We start from the raw sequence: 21,743 nt of genomic DNA, 5'->3' as shown, positions 1-21,743 counted from the left end.
CGCTTTGCATAGCCAATAGGTCTCGCTTTTGGGGCCTTATAAGTATTTAGTTATGCAACTGTTGCATAGCTAAACACTTATAAGGTCCCAAAGGCGAGACCTGTTGGCTATGCCAATGCTTGTTCTGCTTGCTGTGATGTGCTGTTTGCCCTATTTAAGCCTGTCTGCATCCATTCGCACCAGGACTTACACAGCATACAGCAATGCTGTGTGTTGTGCCTCCCATCACTCTCTTAGTGGTGAGTGTTGTGTTTCAGATTTTTTTTTTTTGCTGATGTTTGTAACTCTACCAACCCCTGGATTTTCTATCTAATATCAGAGCTAGGTATTCTGCATCCTTATTCATAGCGTCTCTCCTGCTGAGTATTCCTGGCCAAATGTGCAACCAACACAAGTTCCTCACAGGCCTTTTTTGCCTATGCCTGTTGCCATTATGATAAAAGATTAATGATTTAATTACTATCTAAAGTCCAGATATCATGTTTTAACCGTGACATGTTCACAGCCCACACTGACCCTTTTATGAGTGAACTTCTCCCACCTGATTACAAGATATTTGTAACATTCGCCCCGTGAAAAAAAGGCAGTGGAGTAGTGGCTATTAAGTGTGTTAACTTAGAAGTAAAAATTGACTGCTTTGATGCTATCTAGCAGATTACACAGTTTTCTCCTACCAGTTACAAAAGACAATGTGTCATTTTTACTAATGTTTTGCCCCCCTCCCCCTTCACACCCAAGCTATCAACCATGTTCCTCTGGCTTAAGATTTTTTTTTTTTTTTTTTATATAGCGCAAACTTGATCCGAAGGTATCAGAGCACTTTACATGAGCACCAATTGCGTTACAGAAGGACACATTCATTTTGGAATATTTTCTAAAGACAGGGGTCCCTAGACAAAATTGAATTCATTTTGGTAGGCACGAGGAGATTAAGTGATTTGCCCAGAATCAGAGGATGTTGAGCATCCCTGCCGAGACTCAAACCCAGTTCCCCAGCTTTGAGGTCGACTGCTCTAGCTGTTAGGTCACATCCTCTCTTACTGCTTCATCAGGGATAATGTGAATATTCTAGGTAACTTAAATCTCAGATTGGAAGCACCTACTGGTGTGGTTCTTCAATCCAAAGACAATTTAAACATGTTTAAGCTAACTTTACTCTTGTATGAGCTGAATCATTTGAAGGGCCACCCCCAGGAACTCTATTCTGTTATTATCCCCTGACAATGTCATGAATCATTTCCAAGCTGCTAGAATATCAACACATTGCTCCTTTTCAGAGACAAAACATTGGCTTCCAGTTTATCTATTTCTTCTTATTGTTCCCAGAACAAGAACTACCCGTTTGGTGATTGTGCTTTTTCTGTGATAGTCCCCAGGAAACAGAATGCTCTTCCTCACTTTATCCAATCTGAATCCTCTGTAACACATTTTAGAAAACTTCTGAAAACCTTTCTGTTTCCAAGTTAAACAATCTGTGGCTTATACGGTTTAGCTTATTTTATTGCAGAGAAACTTCACAACTTCCAATTAATCCCACACCTAACTCTGAATATTTTTGTGAATTCTCAGAAAGTCATTGATCTTAATAAACCATAGTCAGAGTCTACATGGAACACGTTTTCCACTTTCATGGAGATGACTGTAAATTGGACCTTAGGCCTAATTAGGGGAGGGGGCAATTTTCGAAATTAATACGAGATGAAATGGGGACACAGGAACGTCACTCTTAGTGACAAGAGCTTGTCATAATGTCAGCAGAGGATCAATTATTTTAAAACGATTTTTAATTATAGACATTTTGTCTTGTTTTAGTAAAATTAAGAACAATCTCAAATTTGAATATATTCCCAATATTCACTGCTTGGCTTGGCTGTGACAACAAATAATGCAGATAGTGAGGCCGATGATTTTAGCAAGACTTTATGCATGTCTCAGTAACCATTATGGCTTAGTTATGATCTGATCAATTCTTCCAAGACTAATTCATTTTAATGCAGTACACTCTACAGTCATCAAAGAAAATGTTTGTGTCTAAACATATGATTGAACTCCCAGTATTGGAAACTATAATCTTGAGTGCTGAGATGCCATGCTGTGCTGAACAGAGGATCCAGAGCAAAAACCAGCAACATTAGGAGACAATGCAGAAGCACACTTACAGTCCAGGCAAACCCCACTGTCCTGGTGGTTAATGGGTAGTGGTGCACAAAAGTAGGTTTGTTTGCAGAGATGCAATACTAGATAGAAAAAACAATGATGCCACTTACAGCCAGTTCAGTTTAGGCATATGCTGGCACAGAGGCTTGTCTGGAAGACGATCAAGAGAATTGTTCAGCATCACCCTGAGAATACACAAAGCAAAACCAAAATAAACATTCTGAAAATAATAAAAACATGGTTTTACACAGCAAAAACAACTATTGGACTACAAGTTGAACAAACTGGGTTCAATGGCACTGAGTTCTATCACACTATTCATCTCTATCAATGAATAGCCTCTTTCTTCATGAAAAAAACACCCACCTGAATAGGTTTTCTCCTATGTAGACCTAAAATGCCATCCCTACTCACTCTTTTAAAGATGGTATCAAAATGAGTTGCTTAATTTAGCAAAATGTGTAGTTGCAATTTAATAAAGGACTTGGAAAATACCTACCCTATTGTTAAATCCTATAACGCTCAGTTTGCCCCAGTAGCTACTTTCATCACTGATATTTAGAGACAGATTACTACTACTTTCTCCTCAAAAATGTGTTATTGAAAAAGTAATTCTTACTCTACAAGTGCATTAGCACGATTCTCTAGCAAAGTGAATTAGGACTCAAAAGAGTTTACAATGAAATCATGACGAAACAATTAGTAATCTGAGTCTGATTAATGAATTCTCAGCTTCCGTCCTATAGAGAAGAGACTATACAGGTCTGATTTATCATAGATTACATTAAGAATTAGCTTTTTTTTCCGTGCACGTTTATGAGTTATGGACTGATCTAATTCCATCAGTAAGACCAGTCTTACTGAATTATAAAATCCTTGATGTCTTTGGGGAAATCAGCAATTCTTAACTGCATCTTGTAAATGTGTAATAGTTCGATCCTATGTGGAGAAAAAACTATTGCCTATCAGAGAACCTTAGTTGATTTTTAATAAATTCCGTGATCTACGTGTCTCTATAGAAAGTTTATGCTGAGGGCCCATTTCTGGTTAAATTTCTTGGTAACTGATATTCTAGTGGTTACGTGTGTGATAAATGTAACTTTTTCTATCAATCAGAAAGAAATACTTCTGCAATTTATTTGTCTGTATTTATTTTATTATGACTATTTTTTGCCACAAGTTACCTTTTACCTGAACAATGCCAAGAACCCCTGGGTGAACGTGCGCTTAAATAATTACCATAACATGACAAGACATGGCATAACGTTGCATAGTATAACATGACATGACATAGCATAGCATGACGTGGCTTAACATAATATAACATAAATATTGTAGTTCAGTATATTTGAATGATGTATAATAATATTCACATTTGTAAAGCGCGAACAATCACCTGTAAGGGTGTCTAGGCGCTGGGGGCCGTCGGGAAGATTAAGCAAGCTATTGCCCAGAGTCACATGGTTCTGGGCTAATCTGCCACCAGCGCCGGGGATCGAACCGTGATCCCCAGATTCCAGAGTTAGTCGCCCTGGCCGTGGCACCACACCTCTTCCCAATACTTGGGTGCCAAAAATTTAATTTTTCTGTCACTAAATGTCTTTGGAGTGCCTGGCAAAGTCAAAGCCAACTCTTCTTGTAAGTGCATTGAACATTTTTTGTGTAGGATAGGAAACAAGCCACATTTTATGATGTCAGCAAGCAGCAATTAATTTTGTTATAGATAGGAATTGTACTTTATGATGATTATATTAGGCACTTCTGATATGATGAAGGTTTTTATGTACTGTATTGACAAATAAGTGATTGCTTATGTGATTAATAATTATTTAACTATCTGCTGTATTATTTATGCACATTTTATGGGTAAATTAAAATAATAATTCATTAGATACAAATACGTTTAGTTATTTGTGTTCACTATATTTTGAACAGCATGACGGATTTTGTCACAGTTTTTATCCTATTTCTTTGCACATAAAATGTGGTGGTACAGCTCCTTTTAGAATGGTTTATAAAGTGAAAAAAAACTATTGAAAATATCTTTTTTTCAAACGGCCCAATACTCATTTTGCAAAATGGACCACTCTTCCTAGAGATAGCAGATGCAGGATGGATTCAGAAAATGTATGGACCAGTTTTCTGACGATCAAGTGACAGAAGTCGGAAGACTGCATCCTAGATCTTTCAAATCCAAAAGAAAATTACTAAACCACACTCTCTCCCCTATTTCACACCTGTAAACTTACAGAAGAATGAGTGAGTTGAGTCCAGAAAACGTCTGTGGGGAGATCCTGTTGATTTGGTTGTTATCTATTATCCTGAAGAAGACAAAAAGAAAGCCAAAACACATTATTAATCAAGGGGAAGTATTGTGTAATCACAGTTCCCATGATTTCAGTACAGATACTCCCATGAATCGAGCTTGACGTATTTGATAAAGCAAAGAGCACAGTACCACAAGCATCCCACTGTTCAATTCATATTGAACATTTGCATTCTCTTATGTCTCAAAAACATAAGTTAGGGATGACTTTAATTTTCTTAAAATTGTTTCCTTCAATATGTTTGATTTACTAATATCTGTGCTATTCTGTATCAGTGTGCGGGCAGTCACCAGTGTAATAAACCTATTTTTTTAAAGAAAATCCTTACAATTTAAAGTATTATATATGAAAATAAAACAATTGTTAAAACGGAAATGAAAAATCAATTTCCAGTACCTGACAAGTTGTTGCTGCAATACTTCGTAAAGTGAAGAATGCTCTCTCTACTTGCATGTCGAAGTAGCACACATCACATAGAGAATTATGTCATATTTCCTTCCAAAGCAACTGCACTGTTTTGGTCACTTTTAGCGATGTTCTGGTGGCGCTGTGCCCTTCTCCATATTTATAAAGCTGCGCTAAGCTACTTTGATTGGCTTAACGCTGCCTTGTAAATACAGCCCCTTTACATGCTTAACTTTGTGTGAAAGGGGTGTGCAATGGGTGTTGCTGTGGATGTTCCACCGCAACACCACCCATTGTGCCCCAGATTTAAAAGGATGTGTAAATCTGAGGCAGTGCCAAACGCTAACACCATGCAATAGCAGGCCTTAGAATGGCACAACTAGGAGAAATACTTTTATTTCTCCCTATTTTTGCTTTTACACATAGAGAAAGCAAAAACGCAATGAATGATTGTTTATGAGCAGGAAGGTGTCCCTTCCTGCACATAAACAATCATTAAATATTGACGATTTGCTACTTCTATGTGTGCAGCACACATAGAAGTAACAAATCACCAATGCTGATTGTTTTTGTGCAGGAAGGGACACCTTCCTGCACATAAACAATCAATACCTGCAACGCAGGCATCCTTGCACTATGGCGAATTGAATAAGAAATGTATTGTAATCTTCATATTCAATTCGGAGATACAGTGTTGTACCTCACAATACCTTTGTCGCGTTGGGAGGGGACTCTGCTTTTTCACTTCAGGGCAGGCATTGTTGTAAGGTTTCTGAACTTCCTGAGATTAAATGTTCAGGTGATGTTGTGAGAGGCAGCCTGCTCCTGTGATAGTCTTTCAGCTCAATCTATGATGCACTTTATGTTCTTTTGTATTTATTTCATACCATATTTTAAACTATTTATTCAACAGATTTAAAATCATGGAGTTTTAGGGAGTGTAGGGGTGCATTATTTTACCTCCTCCTCTTAGGCACATATGAAGGCTGTTACGGGGTTTACGCTTTCCTAAAAGCTGCTGTAAGTTTCAGGAGAACGATGAAGGGCTAGGTGGCATACTTTTTCTGTATTGCAGGTATTGTCTGTTAGATCTTCTGATTGTGGAAGTTTTTCTTTTTCTTTTTTTTTAGGGTTAAGTGCGGGGTTGCTGTTATTAGTTTGTTATGTTAGTTCATTTTATGTGTCTTTTATAGCTATATATGTGCCGAATAAAGCAAGTATTGATTGATTGATTGAGTCTCTTGTATTCATTTAATGTTATGAGTTCACGTACCCTCCATTCAACTAGTTTCATACTCAAATCGCATAAACTAAAGCCTAATACTGTAATTTTTCAAACCAGGTACCAGAAGGCTTGCCATCCTATTTTAGCTTTACTGACATAAGATTTTTAAAGTTCCCAGAATATTATATTGCTCATCCACTCATTAGTGTCCCAAACTTAAATAGCTTTCAGCAACACCTTAATTTGTGACAATCATTCATGCAATCTGAATTTTCTTTTTGTAAAGCGATAATCCTCCCATTACTTTCATAACTACTTCTTCCCCGTAGTGGAAGGAGAAATTCAACAATCTGGAACGTAACCTGGTTGCATTTCATCATAGTAAATTTGCTATTTCCTGTTTCTATATTTTTTGTGTTCATTACATTTTATTAGAAATGTATGGAACATTTGCCTTGTGTACGTGTATGCACGAATGCACACTTTTACTAACGTTTGTGTGGGTACTCATCAATGCAATACCATTTACCACTGCACATGTGTGCCTTTATGAGGGAAGAAAATGAATGCTATATTTAGCATTGTGGTGCATTGCACTAGCCTCTGTGTATAACTTCAGTAATGTGGGCCACGATCACCTAAATTATTATTTTTCCTCTGCAGGATGCAAAATGACTCAGTTGTGTCTGTATGGAATAAAGGACTTTGATAGGACCTTGTTTTAAGTCCACAGTGATCTTGTTCCCATCTAAAGCACTACAGTGCCTGCCTTTATATAAAACTATGAAGTTATATACAAACCTTCCTTCTAAAATCATTCTTGCATGTCTGGTATTCAAATACCTCACTCTTATTTACCATGAATGTGTGTTACATTTTTGGATCCATAATTGCAGATTTTAAAAAGTTTACATCCTCTAATTTCAGATGACAAAAACTGTCAAACAGGTAAGAATAAAGGTAGTTTATTAGTGTTGTGTCCCTATATAGGCCAAAACTGGCATGTTTATTGGATCAGGTGCCAATTCCGCATAGAAGTAGCACAGATCTCGATGAATTCTTTGGAGCGCTTGCATATGGAACATATATTCTAGATTGTATGTGTGAATCAGTGTTTTATGAATGTCTTAAGGGGGAGTGTAATGTTATTTATGTGGAGAGGTTAATACCAGCATCTGTAGTCTGTAGACATCCCAAGTCTGAGCCATTTTTCTCCGAAATATTAGTTAGTGCTGTGATCACTATCATATCTGACTCATCCCCCATTGCTGTGTACATTCAATTACAGTACGATAGCTTTCCAGACTATGGAATCAGAGAAGCTTGGCAAAAATGGCAGGAATTCCAGACAGTACATGAAAAAAAGCTAATCACTAGTATTAAAAATGTACTGTTGATGGAAAATGATTTGTTGTCTTGGAACTAAAATAAACATGTTTTTTGGGGATCATTGGCCTTTTTTCTGTAGAGGAGCACTAATCTTTATAAAGATTTCTTCATATTGTAGGTCCACAGGGAATTTAGGAAGCTGGCTCTGTATATGATATTGCAACTAGGTGGTAGTACACAGAGTCCAAGGGTTTCCCAAAAGTGTTCAGGGCTCAATGTAAATCCTAAAGTGCTCTATTTGTGGTAGTGTGGGTGAGCAGCCTTAGGCCTAACACAGAGGAGTGTAAGGCATTTCTTGCACAACAGTGATCAATTATGGGCACACGATTCAAGAAGGAGATCAAGACCAATTTATGAAAATTATACTTTGTTTATATTTTATTTTAAGACCAAGGTCTTCACATGATGGTAAGTACTGTTGACATTAAAAATACATTTCAGGTTTCAGTAGTTTGACAGTGCAATTTTCAGAGCAGTTCTATATTATCCTGTGGAGGAAAACAATTGTGCGGTGTAACAGATGCGTATACCAGTTACAGTTCTAGTCCAGTCTTAGTGTGTCTCAGGTCAACACTGCGAGCAATGTCAGTTGTGGGGGACTGGGGGCACCCAAGAGGTGCGGGATTCAGCATCTATGCCGAGGTGGTCGATATCGGGCGGTTTTCAGCAGAGCGCCAACACGGTTACCGTCGCTGTCACTGGCAGCCGGCTGCTGTCGATCGGATGGAGAAGTTCTGCCGTTGTCGGACCGTCACATGGATGTCGCGATTGGGCAGGCAGTGCAAGAGGGACAGGATGAGACTGGCAGGGCCACTTACAGGAGGGTACAGGCTCTCAGGCACGGGGCTGGGCACAGCTCAGGTCATGGGGCTGGTAGGATCCCTCAAGGATGTGGAGGCTGCTGCGATGTGTTCTTCTGACCGGGTAGAGTCGTGTTGACACAAGTGCCAGTCCTCTACCACTGCGGTCGTGGAGCTCTTTGGTAGCAGTGAGTTGCGTTGACACCAGAGTCGGTCCTCACCACTGCGGTTCTGGTACCGGTGGTTGCCAGTGACTGGAGCCTCTAGTCTGAAGGGCGGTTCTTGGCACTTTGGTTAAGGTTGAAAAGTCTCCTGGGCTTCTTGGAGGCCTTGCGGAGTTTCTACAAGAACAGCAGGCCCAGTGGTTGAACCAGTGGCAAGGGTTTTGCCGAATTTTTCCTGAAGAGGCTCAGTTCCTGGTCCGTCAGCGGTCATCATCTGTTTTCTTCTTTGGTCCATCGAATCTGAATGGCAGGTCTGGGAGAGCCACTTAAATACCACATTTAGGAGGCGTTTTAGGGGAGTAGTAGGCAGGGCCAATAGGCACCTTATCTAGGGTGACTATACCCTTTATTATGCCACCCTTCTGTGGGAGGGGGCATAGACCCAACCTTAAAGGGGCTGAAAATTGTGCTTTCCCTTGCTTCCCACACCTTAGGGGAGGGGTTGGCAGAGGTGGACACACCTCCTATCTGTTTTAATTTTCCAGCTGATTTTCCCGCCCAAAGTGGGGGTGTAAACTAGGGGCTGCCTTCTGCGGCTAGAGGCTGGGGGGGTCGCATTACAAAAGCGTCAGGCCTTTGAAGTTCCCTTTACGAGCACGGGCCCATCCTGGGGAAGGAGCCATGACACCTCTGCCCAGGATGAGCATTGTTTATGGTCCTAGAGAGCAGGGGCTTTGTACCCAGCGGTCCAGATACCTGTCTGGTGGTGGCTGGCTGTCTACAGCCGGTCAGAGACCACACCACATTTGGTAGTGATTCAGGGGGCACCTCTGAGGTGCCCTCTGGGTAGATGGTACAATAAATCCCACACTGGCATCAGTGTGGAATTCTTGAAAGGAATAGTTTGGTACCAAACACTCCTATACTCAGTGGAGCCATCATGGTGCTGTGGAACTCGAGTTGTACCACATGTACTCTCTATGGCTTCATTGGCACTTACAATATTAGGAAATGGTGTCCAATATTGTAGGGGCATATCTGCTCAGGCAGATATGGACTCACCTGTAGTATAGTCCGCTCTGCCTTAGGGCTGTGAGGCCTGCTAGAGGGGTGGCTTACCTATGCTGTCAGGCAGTATTAGCTGGCATGGCAGCCAGGCAGGGTGACATGTCGTCTTTGTCATTTTCTCCCTCATAGGAGCATGCGGGCTGCAAGTGCAGTTTTATGGTCCCAGTGAGGGGTGTCCCACAGAACCCTCTTCAGCTTCCAGGCCCTAGGTACCAATGGTACCATTGAATAAGAACTTACAGGGGGGAGAAATACCACTTGGGGGTTTGTTTTAGGGAAAGAGCACTGGCATAGGAGAGCTGGTTGGCAAGGATCCTGTGCACTACATTTGAAATCACATCAAAAACCAAGCAAAAAGTTGAGGCTAACCATGCAAAAGAGGCACTTTCTCATAGCAAACGTATGGGATAATGCAGTTATAACATTCAACATAACATTCAACATAGGATGAATGGAAATTGTGTACAGAAGGTAGACGTAAAGGGATTGCATATACGCGACATAGTGAAATTACTCAGCCATTTTCAATAGTAAGCAAGTGGGTCCTTCTTTCTTGGAGATTATCACTTAAGAGGGACAGCCAACATGGGCTTTAACCAGTGATGCTTTAAGGAGCATTCAAAATGTCACATTTATGCTTACCCGGCCTTCCAACGACTCGGTGATGGTCAATAGATCTTTAGAACTCAGTGTTTCAGATCAAGTTTGCTATTGCAGGGGCGTTGGGCAGGCTGTGCGAGCCTTTATCCATCCTGTTCTTAGATAGTTTTCTCTGGTGCCACTGTAAATTGTTTTTATCAAAGGCCCCAGTTATTTTTTGCAATACTGTCTTTCAATCCTTTAAATCTTTCCTATGCAATTATAAATGCTTTCAAAGGAGTCAGCCTAAATGTATAACAGAGTCAGAGTTTCAGCACTGTTTTGGATCTCCAATCTGTTTTTCCAGGGTTTAAACCCCTGACCCGCTTAAAATATTCTATCCACCTTTTTGTAATTTCTCTAGTAACCGATTCATCTCTCATTGTTTTTCATCCAGGATGATACTTTTATTTTAATTTAGCTGATCCTGCAATTATACCACAGAAAACAAATTATGGTCAAGGCAGTATCCCTGAGGTAATCTGGATGAATTTATATCATATGCACAGTTGATTTCTATGGGTAATTAACTTGGACTTGAAACTCATTTGAAGTGCATTTTAATAAGAGCCATACTTGATGTCTACCCAGTCTTTTATGTTATTCAATTTAATACAAACATATCCTGTTTTAAATTAGATGATCTTGCTCCGAAATAGTTTCACTTAATAATTTATAGTACATATGAGAATAGTGATGCAGTAGTCAATATGTTTACAAATTATGACTACTGCATTAGAGCTGTGACTAGTATATGTAGAGAAGGTCCAACATGTATTCAAGTTGTATATTTAAGAACACAAGCAGTAGATTACTTACTTTAAGAACCACGATTGTGAATTAGACCTAGACCTAGTGTTTCATCTGTGAATATTGCACGGTGTCACATTTTTCAACAATAACTCGCAAAGTGGGTCCTTTTTTTTTAGGTTGAGCCTAGCGCAGCGCGCATGCGCTGCACTAGGAAATCGGCCACTTGGAATCACTTCAACTTTTCTACAAGCTCCTACAAGCTTGTGCGTGTGGTGGTCACACGCTATTGGCCGTTGTGTCTGGCTTTAGCACGCAATTGGCCAAAGGCACGTGGATGTCCAAGCTTTTCTTGAAATGTTTACTCCCAGAGCGTTTTGCTCTCGGGAGCCAGCAGCAGCATGCAGCAGCCATCTGTTTCGGGTCAGGTTTCATTTCCAGACCTTGCCGCTTTCATTAGAAGGTGCGTCCCCTCCACCACAACGCCACAAGAGTGCGTGTCGCTTTAACTTTCGCTGCCGCGCTTGTCATTATTTATTCCTACTATTTTATTTGTTATGTACATTTAAAGATCTATTTATGTAAACGGCTCTTGCCCCCTTTTCCAAATAAACTTCAAAACAAGTCTTCCCTCTGACATAATGTACGCAATCCTGGAATTTCCCCTCCCACGGTGGTGAAAAATAGCAACCAAGTGAACGTTTCCAGTCACAGGTTACGTGCTGGTGGCCAGACCGCGCTATAGCGTTGGGGCTTTGTGCCGCTCACACTGCCTCTAATTGTATTGTGTTTGTGAGTTACGCTCTTCCTGGGCTCCGGCATACCCTCGACAAACGTCGCATTTGTTCTGCCCATTCCCATGACCCAGCCATTTAGCGGCAGGCAGCCAGCATACTGTAAATTATCCGGCACACAATGGCAGCCGCCATGACAGAGTGCTTTGAGCAGTCTTCTTGTGCAAGCAGCGTGATGGCTGCGAGTTAAGTGTTGAAAAGTTCCTTTTCGTGTGAGGGCAATTTCTTGCTGAGGGAGACACACAGAGCACCGCCCCCCACGAGTTAAAGAATTAATGTGTGTAAATTCTTGTCCATGGTTGGCTGGATTGAAGCAAAGCCAAGCCTGAACAAAAGACACAACTGCTAGTTTTCACCATTAATATGGCGCACAAACAGCCTGACTTGTCACTAGGAACTTAAATAATAGGTTAAATTATCACCGAATTCATTGGTACTCCTTTTAACAACTGAGAAGATGAAAAGCTGAGTTAAGTCCGGCAAGAAGTTGAAGCTGTTGTGCACGAGTTTCTAACAGCTCTTCACAGCAGATATTCAGTGCACTGGGGTTACCTAAATGTATTGACGTCATTGGAGGGAGTTATCATGCAAATGAATGTGTCGTTAACACTGTGGCACATTCTTCTTGCAGCATCAGTTTCCAGAAACAACGTCACCTTCAAAGATTCTCTGTAACCTTACCAGAAGTTTTAAAAATATTGCATGTCCTGAAATCCTGTCCAGGGAAATGCTGCTGACATCAGCAAGCCTGTGAGCCCTCCAAATCCACAAAAATGCCAGCCCAGGATCAGCTTATTGCCAGCCTCTCACTATAGAACCACATTTTGAAAGAGGACCCGCAGGATCTAACAAGCTTTTGCAATGCAATAGGTCTTGCATTCACGCAAATTTGAGCTATTGGCATTGTAAATGACAAGGCCTTTTTTTTATGTTTTGGGTTTTAAAACACAAATAAAAGGCATTGCCATTTACAATACTAATAGCTTAAACTCTTGCAAATGCAAGACCTATTGCAGTGCAAATGCTTGTTGTGCTTATGCTATGAGTAATTCACATCTACAATTAAAATCATATCTTCTAGTGCTTAATCCTTGGAACAATAAAACGTCAGTTTGCATCCAGACAATGGAGTAGACAGAAAATTAAAACATGCCATACTTTGAAACACACTTCTAAAGGTACTACACCAGCAAAGCCCACCTCATCAAAGCGTCGATCCATTCATCCATGGATGGAGGCAAATTGCCTGAAACTCAATTCTGATAAAACAAATGTTTTGGTTTTCAATCAAAAGGGAACGCTGCCGGCCACCCTCTGGTGGCCTATTGAGCTTAATCCCCCCAACACCGACTCCTTTAGCTAGAAACCTCGTCATTATATTTGACTCTACACTCTCCGTAATTCAGATCAAAGAAATTCCGTAGGTCTGCTTCATAAAAATGAAAACCTTAAAGAAATTCCTCCATTTAGTCTGTGAGGAGACCCATAAAACGGTAGTCCATTTGTTGGCAACCCATTGTCTGAACTACTCGAACAGTCTCAACATAGGACTTCCTATATGACTATCTCTACCAGATGAATATATTGTCCCTGTGTAGTCAAGAGAGAGTACTTAGGTCTAACAACTTCCGCTTGCTACAGATATCAAAATATTTGAAGACGTGCCGTGTAGGAAGCTTCTTTACCGTTCTTACAGCTAAATTATGGAACAGCTTGAAATCTAATTTGCACTGGTCTGAGTTACTGGTTACTTTCAAAAGGAAACTCAAAGCCTGGCTGTTTGATACTACCAAGGCTTTTAAGATATCATGGCTAACTTTTTGTTGTCTGCTCTGAGTGCGTGAAAGTTTCTGTTTTGAGCAGCTGTGTGCTTTATCAAATATTGATAATTTTGATCCATCCATCCATCATCCATCACTGCAGCCTTAAATCCTTGCTTATAACCATCCATTCAGCAATCCTTTTACCTTTTCACCCATCTATCCTATCGCTCATCCAATGTTTCAGCCATGGATCCATCCATGTTACCCTTTGTACTACCATCCGTTCAGCGTCCCTTCTTTCAGTTAACCCTTTATTCTTTACATTCTTGTTTCGTTCTTCCTTTCACTCTTTCACTTTCTTTACATCCTTCTGCTGGACCTTGCCCTCTTGGCAGGGTCACCTCCAGATGTTTTGATTTTACCCTCCATTTTGTAACTAAATTAGTTTTTGTTGTCCTTATGACTCGGTGAACTTTAACACTGCTAACCAGTGCTAAAGTGCTTGTGCTCTCTGCTCTAAACACAGTAACACTGGCATATCCACAATTGACATATTTAATTTACTCATAAGTCCCTAGTAAAGTGGTAGTACATGTACTCAGGGCCTGTAAATCAAACACCTCTAGTGGGCCTGCAGCACCCTTAAACATGTCTCAGGCCTGCAATTGCATCCTGTGTGTGCAGTTGTAAACTGCCATATTGACTTGGCAAAATTAACTTTTTTCCAGGCCCAGACCTTCCTTTTTCATACATATAAGTCACCCCCGGGGTAGGACCTGAAAAGCCCAGATAGCAGGTCGAAATGTATTCAAAAAGTTGGACATGTACCTTTTAGTTTTACATGACCTGGTAGTGAAAAACTCTTTAATTTGTTTTTCACTACAGCATGGCTTACCTCTTTCATAGGATAACATTAGAGTTCCCTTATTACATTTAATAAGCAGTAATTTGCAAATGGCAACAGGTAACTGGTTAAGGCATGGTGTCCTTGGAATTGTAATGAAAAATCCTCTCTTTTGGTAAAGTCGGATTTTAATTTACAATTTTGAAAATGCCTCTTTTAGACATTTTGCATTTTCCTGCCTTAGCCATTTAGTGCCTTTAACCTATCTCTGGGTCACATGAATGGGAGTAGCTGACAGGTAGGCTTTGTGTATTCCTCCTAGACAGCTTCACGCAATAGACAGCTTAGGTGTGCCTGGATGGGCCATCACTGGCAGGATGGGCCATCATTGGCGGGATGGGAGGGCAGAGTTGCACAGCCCTACTCACACTTGAATAGGTGGTGTCCTGCCACCACACAAAGGACTGCATACCCCCTGTAGTTAGTCTGGAGCCAGGGAAGGCAGGAAGCTCATGGACTTCAAAGGAAAATCTCTGTAAGCTTCTCCCACTTCAAAGAAAGACTCAGGTAAATACATATTGCATCTCAGACACCAACTCTTCAGTACCCTTCTGGACCTGTGGAATCTCTGTCAGGAAAAAGGCCTGCTGTGCTGGTGAAAGGACTGCCTCTCTGCTGGACTGCTGCCCTGCTGGACTGCTGCCTTGCTGGACTGCTCCTGATTCTGACAGCTGCTCTGGACGTGCGAGGACTCACTCAGTCATGGGCTTTGCTGTGTCTTAAGACATAATAAAAGTCTCCAACTTTAACAGTGTGTCTTCTGGTGATTTGTTATCAATATATATTGGCGACGAGGATAAGAATTCTGTTTTTCGCACCCAGATTTCTCCGCAGCCGCAGAGTTACGTCTGTTCAATTTAGTGATGGCGTATGACTGACTCAAGCAGAGCGTGGTCCTGACGGCGAGCTGGGAGCTCTGAGCTGGTTCGGGAGTGAGGCAAAAGGGAAAGCCCGATCAGTGGGTGATCCCTGCACTGGTTCAGTCCCGATAAAATTAGGCCATCTAGCTATTCGAAGTCAGACGCTGCAGAACGTTCCCGGCAGCTGTGAAGTAGGTGCTGAGAACTGAGCAACCGAGAAGGCAGCAAAGAGGAGGCAATCAGTGGTGGGGAGGCGCAGTGGGCAGGCTACAGGGCACGGCTGAGTGCAGCAAAGCACAAGGTTGGTGGCTGAGGGACAACAATATTTGAAGAGGAGAGCAAGTATGCCAGCACCTCAGCAGTAGAGCGGCAGAGCCCCTGTGTGCCTACCTTGCACCTACCCTGTACATACCGATCTGCTGCACTCTTGACCACTTTGTCCTTGTTGTTTGATGCACTAGGGCCTCCAGGATTGTCCGTACAACCCTGTTGAGTGCAACTGTGGTGAAAAACGATAAACAGGGTAAAGGCGTTGAGGTAGAGAGACTTCTCTCAAGAACCCTGTGTTCAGCTCTTTGCAGTTTCTGGCCTCTGTCCCTTCCCCTAGCTCGACCCAGGCGGGCTCGATGAAGGGCGGACCTCAGCGGGAAGGGGCTGAGTGTGATATGTGGAGCATACCGTGAGGAGCTCAGTAGAGCATACTTCGCGGACCCGAGGGAACAGTTAAAGTAATTTGTAGCCGAGTTACCTCGCAGGCTCTGGTTTCCTTTCCCAGGCTCCTACTTTCTGCTCCCAATTTTACCGGCCCCTGGCCCCTGCTTCAACGGATCTCAGTTAGGAACCGAGTGGCACAATTTGCTAAGGTATTGGAAGAGCAATTTAGGAGGGCATAGGAGGGGGTTGGAAAGGCCCTAAGGCCGCAGTTCTTCCCAGAAGGTGCAGAAGCGGCTGGCATTAGGCCGGTGCATCTTGCACCCACTGAGGGGGCCCTCACCGCACTCCTCCTCCAGCTGCCGCATACTTGGAGTCTACATCTTTGTTGCTCCATTGCTAATGCACCTGCTGTTATCTTGAAAATTTGCTCAGCCTTTGCACAGCTTTTGCCCGCTTTTCGCCAAGCCCTAGATTTATTTTCTTGTTGTAATCTCCTGCTGACTCTAGAATTAGAATCGAAGTGCCTGAAAGGAACCCGCTTGCAATCACTGCATCCACCTTGTCTGGCCATAAGAATTCCTTGGATTGTCTGCTTACTTTGTCCAGCGCGTGGTTCAGGACTAGGTAAAATACTCCAGGAGTGTGATGACACAAGAAAATTACACTCAGGTCGTGTGATTTTCTCTTCACCAAGACAATCCCATAAAGTAAGAAGATCACACAGTGGGGCTAAACAACCACAGCAACTTTGATACAAATCATAACCAGCTATCATTGGTTTCTTACAAAAGATGTGACGGATTGCACCTGAGTTGACAGCAGCGATCCCCGATGGACTGTCTCCTATTCCTCATCTAGTAATGCCCTCTTTCTTAGACTATGTTGGCCCTCAGGGGGGTCATTACATCTCTGTTGGGGACTGCTCTCAGACAAATGAGGGTGCTCAGGATCGCCGAGTCCGACAACCTTCTGACGCTCCTTTTCCTTCGGATATGGACACAGATGCTCCTGTTGCTCTTTGGAGCCAGCTCCATATCTCCTCGAATACATCCAAGAAAGATTATACTCCCAGCTGTTTCATTTGTCTGGAGGGACATCTGTACAGGTTTAAGCCAGGATGGTGGTCTTGAAGAACACTTGGGAGTTGAACCTAGTGATGACACCGGATTCTTATCTACCTTACTATCACCAAGAATCCTCTCAGGTCGCCAGGATCTTTTTATCTGCTAAATGGTGTAGAGGGGAGGAAATCAAATTTTAACACATAATTAATAAATTGAGTTTAATCTCTAAAGGACCACTGACTCCGAATCTTCAAATTTTAGGAATTTATTACAACCAAGAATAATTGGACATACAAGCACCTCACCACAAGGTAAAGGAAATAAATGGGCACTAGTGCAAAAGAAATTCTACTCAAGAGTCTCATCCGACTCAAAATAAGAAGAATAATCAATTCCAATAACATCAGAAATGCGATAATGACTCCAGTCTCTATATTAGAAGTCATTAACTTAAAAGAAAATCAGTAAGTCTATTCCTACTCTATATCTATGGTGACATCCCTACTTAGCATTTTCCCTTCAAGGCAAGAGAGTAAAAAGGTGTTAGAAGTGAAGACTTCCTTAGAAATGCACTCACTTAGTCAGAGCTCGCTCTAAGATGATCCTTCTAGCTTCCCATCTAAACCTCAACTGTTCAACCCACGGGGCACTGTCCCTAATTAAAAATCCCAAAAACATAGAACACGCCCTCCGACACACCTCTTCAGCCAGGTCTTCTTCCAGTACTTTTCCAGTGAAACTTGTATTCCATCCAGCGACGGTTATCTTGACCTTGGGTCCCAGGCAGCTGCTCTGTCGAAAGTATCATCCTTAAATTCCGGTGTACTCCCATATTGACTTCTCGTACCATCCTAACTCCTAAAACAAAGGCCTAGTCTCTCTAACAAGCTAAGTGTCCTTGCACCTGCAACAGCAACATGAGAAAGAGAAACTTTCCACTTCTCTAAGATTTTCTAACATCCTGAAACCCAAAGCCTTAACAAGGGAAATCATTTTCGGCCTACAGCATTTAGCTAACATAAGAAATGAACAGGCCTTTCTCTTTAAACGTATATGCGATCAAGCCTTGGCACAGTTTAAACCCACACTTCTAAAATCACACTATAAGCATTAACTTCATTACACTTTATATATCAATAAGCAAACTACATGTGCAGACTTTAATATGATGCACGTTTAAACTTAATGCACCGCATTACATGAAAAACAATCATTATGCGTTGACTAAAATACATTTGCAGTGAACTACGACATTGCTCTTCATGAAAGGCATGGTTACATTCTCTAACCACACTATTTTAAGCAAATTTGAGTGATACATTCCTAAGTCACCTTAATATAATTCCGATTAATATGTGGGTGCGGACTAACAGTGAATATGATGCACCCCTACAATTTTCTGTATAACGTGGCGCTCTATCACTAGTATGGTTGGGAGGCAGATGATATGTACAGAATGAAGGACTGGGGAAGATTATACACTCCCAGATATCCATGTTCAAGCTCAAATAAGGGCTTGGGAAGGCCCCCTGATTATATCTCCAAGGGTGATCCTCCAACGAAGATCTAATGAAAAGAATTCTTTAAACGTAAGTACTTCTCCTAAGTGTCCCTCTATGCCCCCCTTATATTGTAGCTCAAGTCACTTGATTAGCTCTTCTTTGGAATCTGTTCATGATGTATTCTTGCCTTGTACACAGCCTAAGATTGGAAATGGCAGGGATGGTGTCCCCTCTGAATATCTCTTTTGTATTGAAAAGATTTTATACTCCATTTTGTCCCTTTTAGAGGAATATGTGTTAAGCTCTGAAAATATACTGGAAATTATGCCCGCAATCTTGTTTGAAGGGCAGGGTGTAAATAAGCCTCGCCCCACTAAACCTATACTCATGATACACTCCTCCATGGAATTATCTGTGAACCACATCTTCCTTCCATCTGCCCCTCTAGGAGGGCTGAGTGACACTTGCGTTCAAGCGGGTATACCCCTTTATCAGCTGTCTCCCTCAGAACCCGTGTGTGATCTTGAAAAAGAAGAGCTTTGTTTAAATACTTTATTTGGCGATACAGAAATGGTCCCCCTTTATGAAAGCTAGAATTGTTTCCCACTTTTTAAAAAAGGTCCAAAAAAGTGGCATTGCAGAAGTTAGGAAACCCACTATACTTGTTCTACAGTTAGGTAAGGGAAGGTAGGGGGAGCTTTCAACCCCTCTACCTCCCTTGCGCCGTACCCAATCCTGTCAGGGGCAGGTGGGTTGAAGGCTTGGAAGGTGGGCAACCCCATAAGAAATCGAAAGGGTGAGAATCGGAAAAGGAAATATAAAAAGAACAGATGATTTCCGAAATTAAAAACAACAAGGTTGCATTTTTCAAGGATCTCTGACAGGCAGTGTGACACACAGAGAAGGAGGGAGGAGGGAGTACTAAATTCTCCCACAGAAGAGGGGGTTTCTATGGTGGCTCGTACACCGCATACGGTGTCAGTAGGGAGGACTGCGGGCTCAGGAGCGGCTGCATCTTTTCTGAATTTGATGCATCATTCCCCCCAAAAAGTTCAATTTCCCTTTCTTAATGAGTTTGTTGGCCTCCCGAGACGGGAAATGAGAATGGGAAGGGAGTTCCCTTGCCTTAGTTAGTGTCCAGGGTAAGGGTGGTCGGAAACCTAGAAGGGTGCGTTCAAGAGCCAAATGCCACTCAGGGTGGGTCCAACAAGTTTTATACGGGATTCATTCTATTGCCCAATTGAAACCTGTAGGTCGGTCCCCCGGACACTTTCACCCGCACTCTAGTTTACAGCCTAACGGTGGGGCAAAAGCTTCTAGACACAGGGATAGGGTCCTCTATGCATCCCCTCGAGGGATGCTGTAAAGAAAACCAGTGGGGTACAGAATATTGATCTTCCATTCTGGACTGCACTTGGTTATTTGACAACGAATCCTCTCTGATAAATAGAGGATTTATTCAGGCATGAAAATGGGCACAGAGCAGTGGATTGATGTCAGGATTGTGCTTCACTTTGCATGCTGTTACACCAAAGGAAGATAAATAGAATACCCAGAAGGGCATAGAAAATAGTTTCCATGAATGTGGAAGCTGATTAGTTGAGCCCAATATTTCTTAGGCCCAGACTTGAGTTGAAATAATGGACAATGGGGGTAATCCAATGTTATGGGAAAGGTGCAGGTTTGAGGGATACACTACAAATGATATTCAAAAAGAGTGTAAGTATTCAAACTGGCAACTTGCAACACAGAGTAGCTACACTCTGGTGCCGATTACGATCCGGTAAAAAATGTCCCCGTACGACTCGTATCGGGTCTTTTTACCGTACGAATCGTACAAGTGCAGTACGAACTGGCAATCACGATTCGCATGGTAAAAAGTCCATACGAACCGCACTGGGAATATTTCCCCACACGTCCTCGGGTCGGAAAATGTGTCCGACACGTCCTCGGACGATTTACCTTACAAACGTGAAAAACCAAGTCCGACCTAGGAATCACGATCCATCCCGTGCGTCCGAGGTTACAACCGTATGGAAAAAACACCGTCCGCACCGAACTCCTACAGCAACCATGGAAACATGTGCCCGCATACGCGCCCAACACTCCCCCCAGCCCCCGTACGTCCGACACGTACCCCCCGTATATGTATACCCCCACCCGTCTAGGTACACCCCAGTACGTTCCAGTCGAACCCCCACCCCAGGACGTGTCATAGCCCCGTCTACCCATACCCCAGTACGTTCCAGTCGTACCCCCACCCCAGTACGTGTCGTACCACCGTCAATGTACACCCCCCCACCCCAGTACGTGTCGTACCACCGTCCATGTACACCCCCCCACCCCTGTACGTGTCGTACCCCCCGTGTACCTACACCCCAGTACGTGCGAGCCACACCCCCACCCCAGGACGTGTCATAGCCCCGTCCACCCACACCCCAGTACGTTCCAGTCGTACCCCCACCCCAGTACGTGTCGTACCCCCCGTGTACCTACACCCCAGTACGTGCGAGCCACACCACCACCCCAGGACGTGTCATAGCCCCGTCTATCCACACCCCAGTACGTTCCAGTCGTACCCCCACCCCAGTACGTGTCGTACCCCCCGTGTACCTACACCCCAGTACGTGCGAGCCACACCCCCACTCCAGGACGTGTCATAGCCCCGTCTACCCACACCCCAGTACGTTCCAGTTGTACCCCCACCCCAGTACGTGTCGTACCACCGTCAATGTACACCCCCCCACCCCAGTACGTGTCGTACCATCGTCCATGGACACCCCCCCACCCCAGTACGTGTCGTACCATCGTCCATGGACACCCCCCCACCCCTGTACGTGTCGTACCCCCCGTGTACCTACACCCCAGTACGTGTCGTACCCCCCGTGTACCTACACCCCAGTACGTGCGAGCCACACCCCCACCCCAGGACGTGTCATAGCCCCGTCCACCCACACCCCAGTACATTCCAGTCGTACCGCCACCCCAGTACGTGTCGTACCACCGTCAATGTACACCCCCCCACCCCAGTACGTGTCGTACCACCGTCCATGTACACCCCCCCCCTGTACGTGTCGTACCCCCCGTGTACCTACACCCCAGTACGTGCGAGCCACACCCCCACCCCAGGACGTGTCATAGCCCCGTCCACCCACACCCCAGTACGTTCCAGTCGTACCCCCACCCCAGTACGTGTCGTACCCCCCGTGTACCTACACCCCAGTACGTGCGAACCACACCACCACCCCAGGACGTGTCATAGCCCCGTCTACCCACAC

The 21,743-nt window shown here is 43.2% G+C and overlaps 1 protein-coding gene across 1 annotated transcript in view; it reads right to left on the bottom strand.

Moving 5' to 3' along the window:
• RXFP1 (relaxin family peptide receptor 1) overlaps positions 1-21,743 on the bottom strand; it is a 1,268,256-nt gene that overhangs the window by 211,758 nt on the left and 1,034,755 nt on the right. The window contains exons 8-9 of the mRNA XM_085641728.1: positions 4,407-4,478; positions 2,268-2,342 (exon numbers count right to left, since the gene is read on the bottom strand). Of these exons, the coding sequence (XP_085497854.1) occupies positions 2,268-2,342; positions 4,407-4,478 (147 nt within the window). The remainder of the gene's footprint in view (positions 1-2,267; positions 2,343-4,406; positions 4,479-21,743) is intronic.

This window comes from Triturus cristatus, chromosome 2_2, assembly GCF_964204655.1.
Source record: "Triturus cristatus chromosome 2_2, aTriCri1.1, whole genome shotgun sequence".
NCBI lineage: Eukaryota > Metazoa > Chordata > Amphibia > Caudata > Salamandridae > Triturus > Triturus cristatus.
Note: the sequence above shows the minus strand (reverse complement) of the source record. Positions and strands in the feature narration are given on the sequence as shown.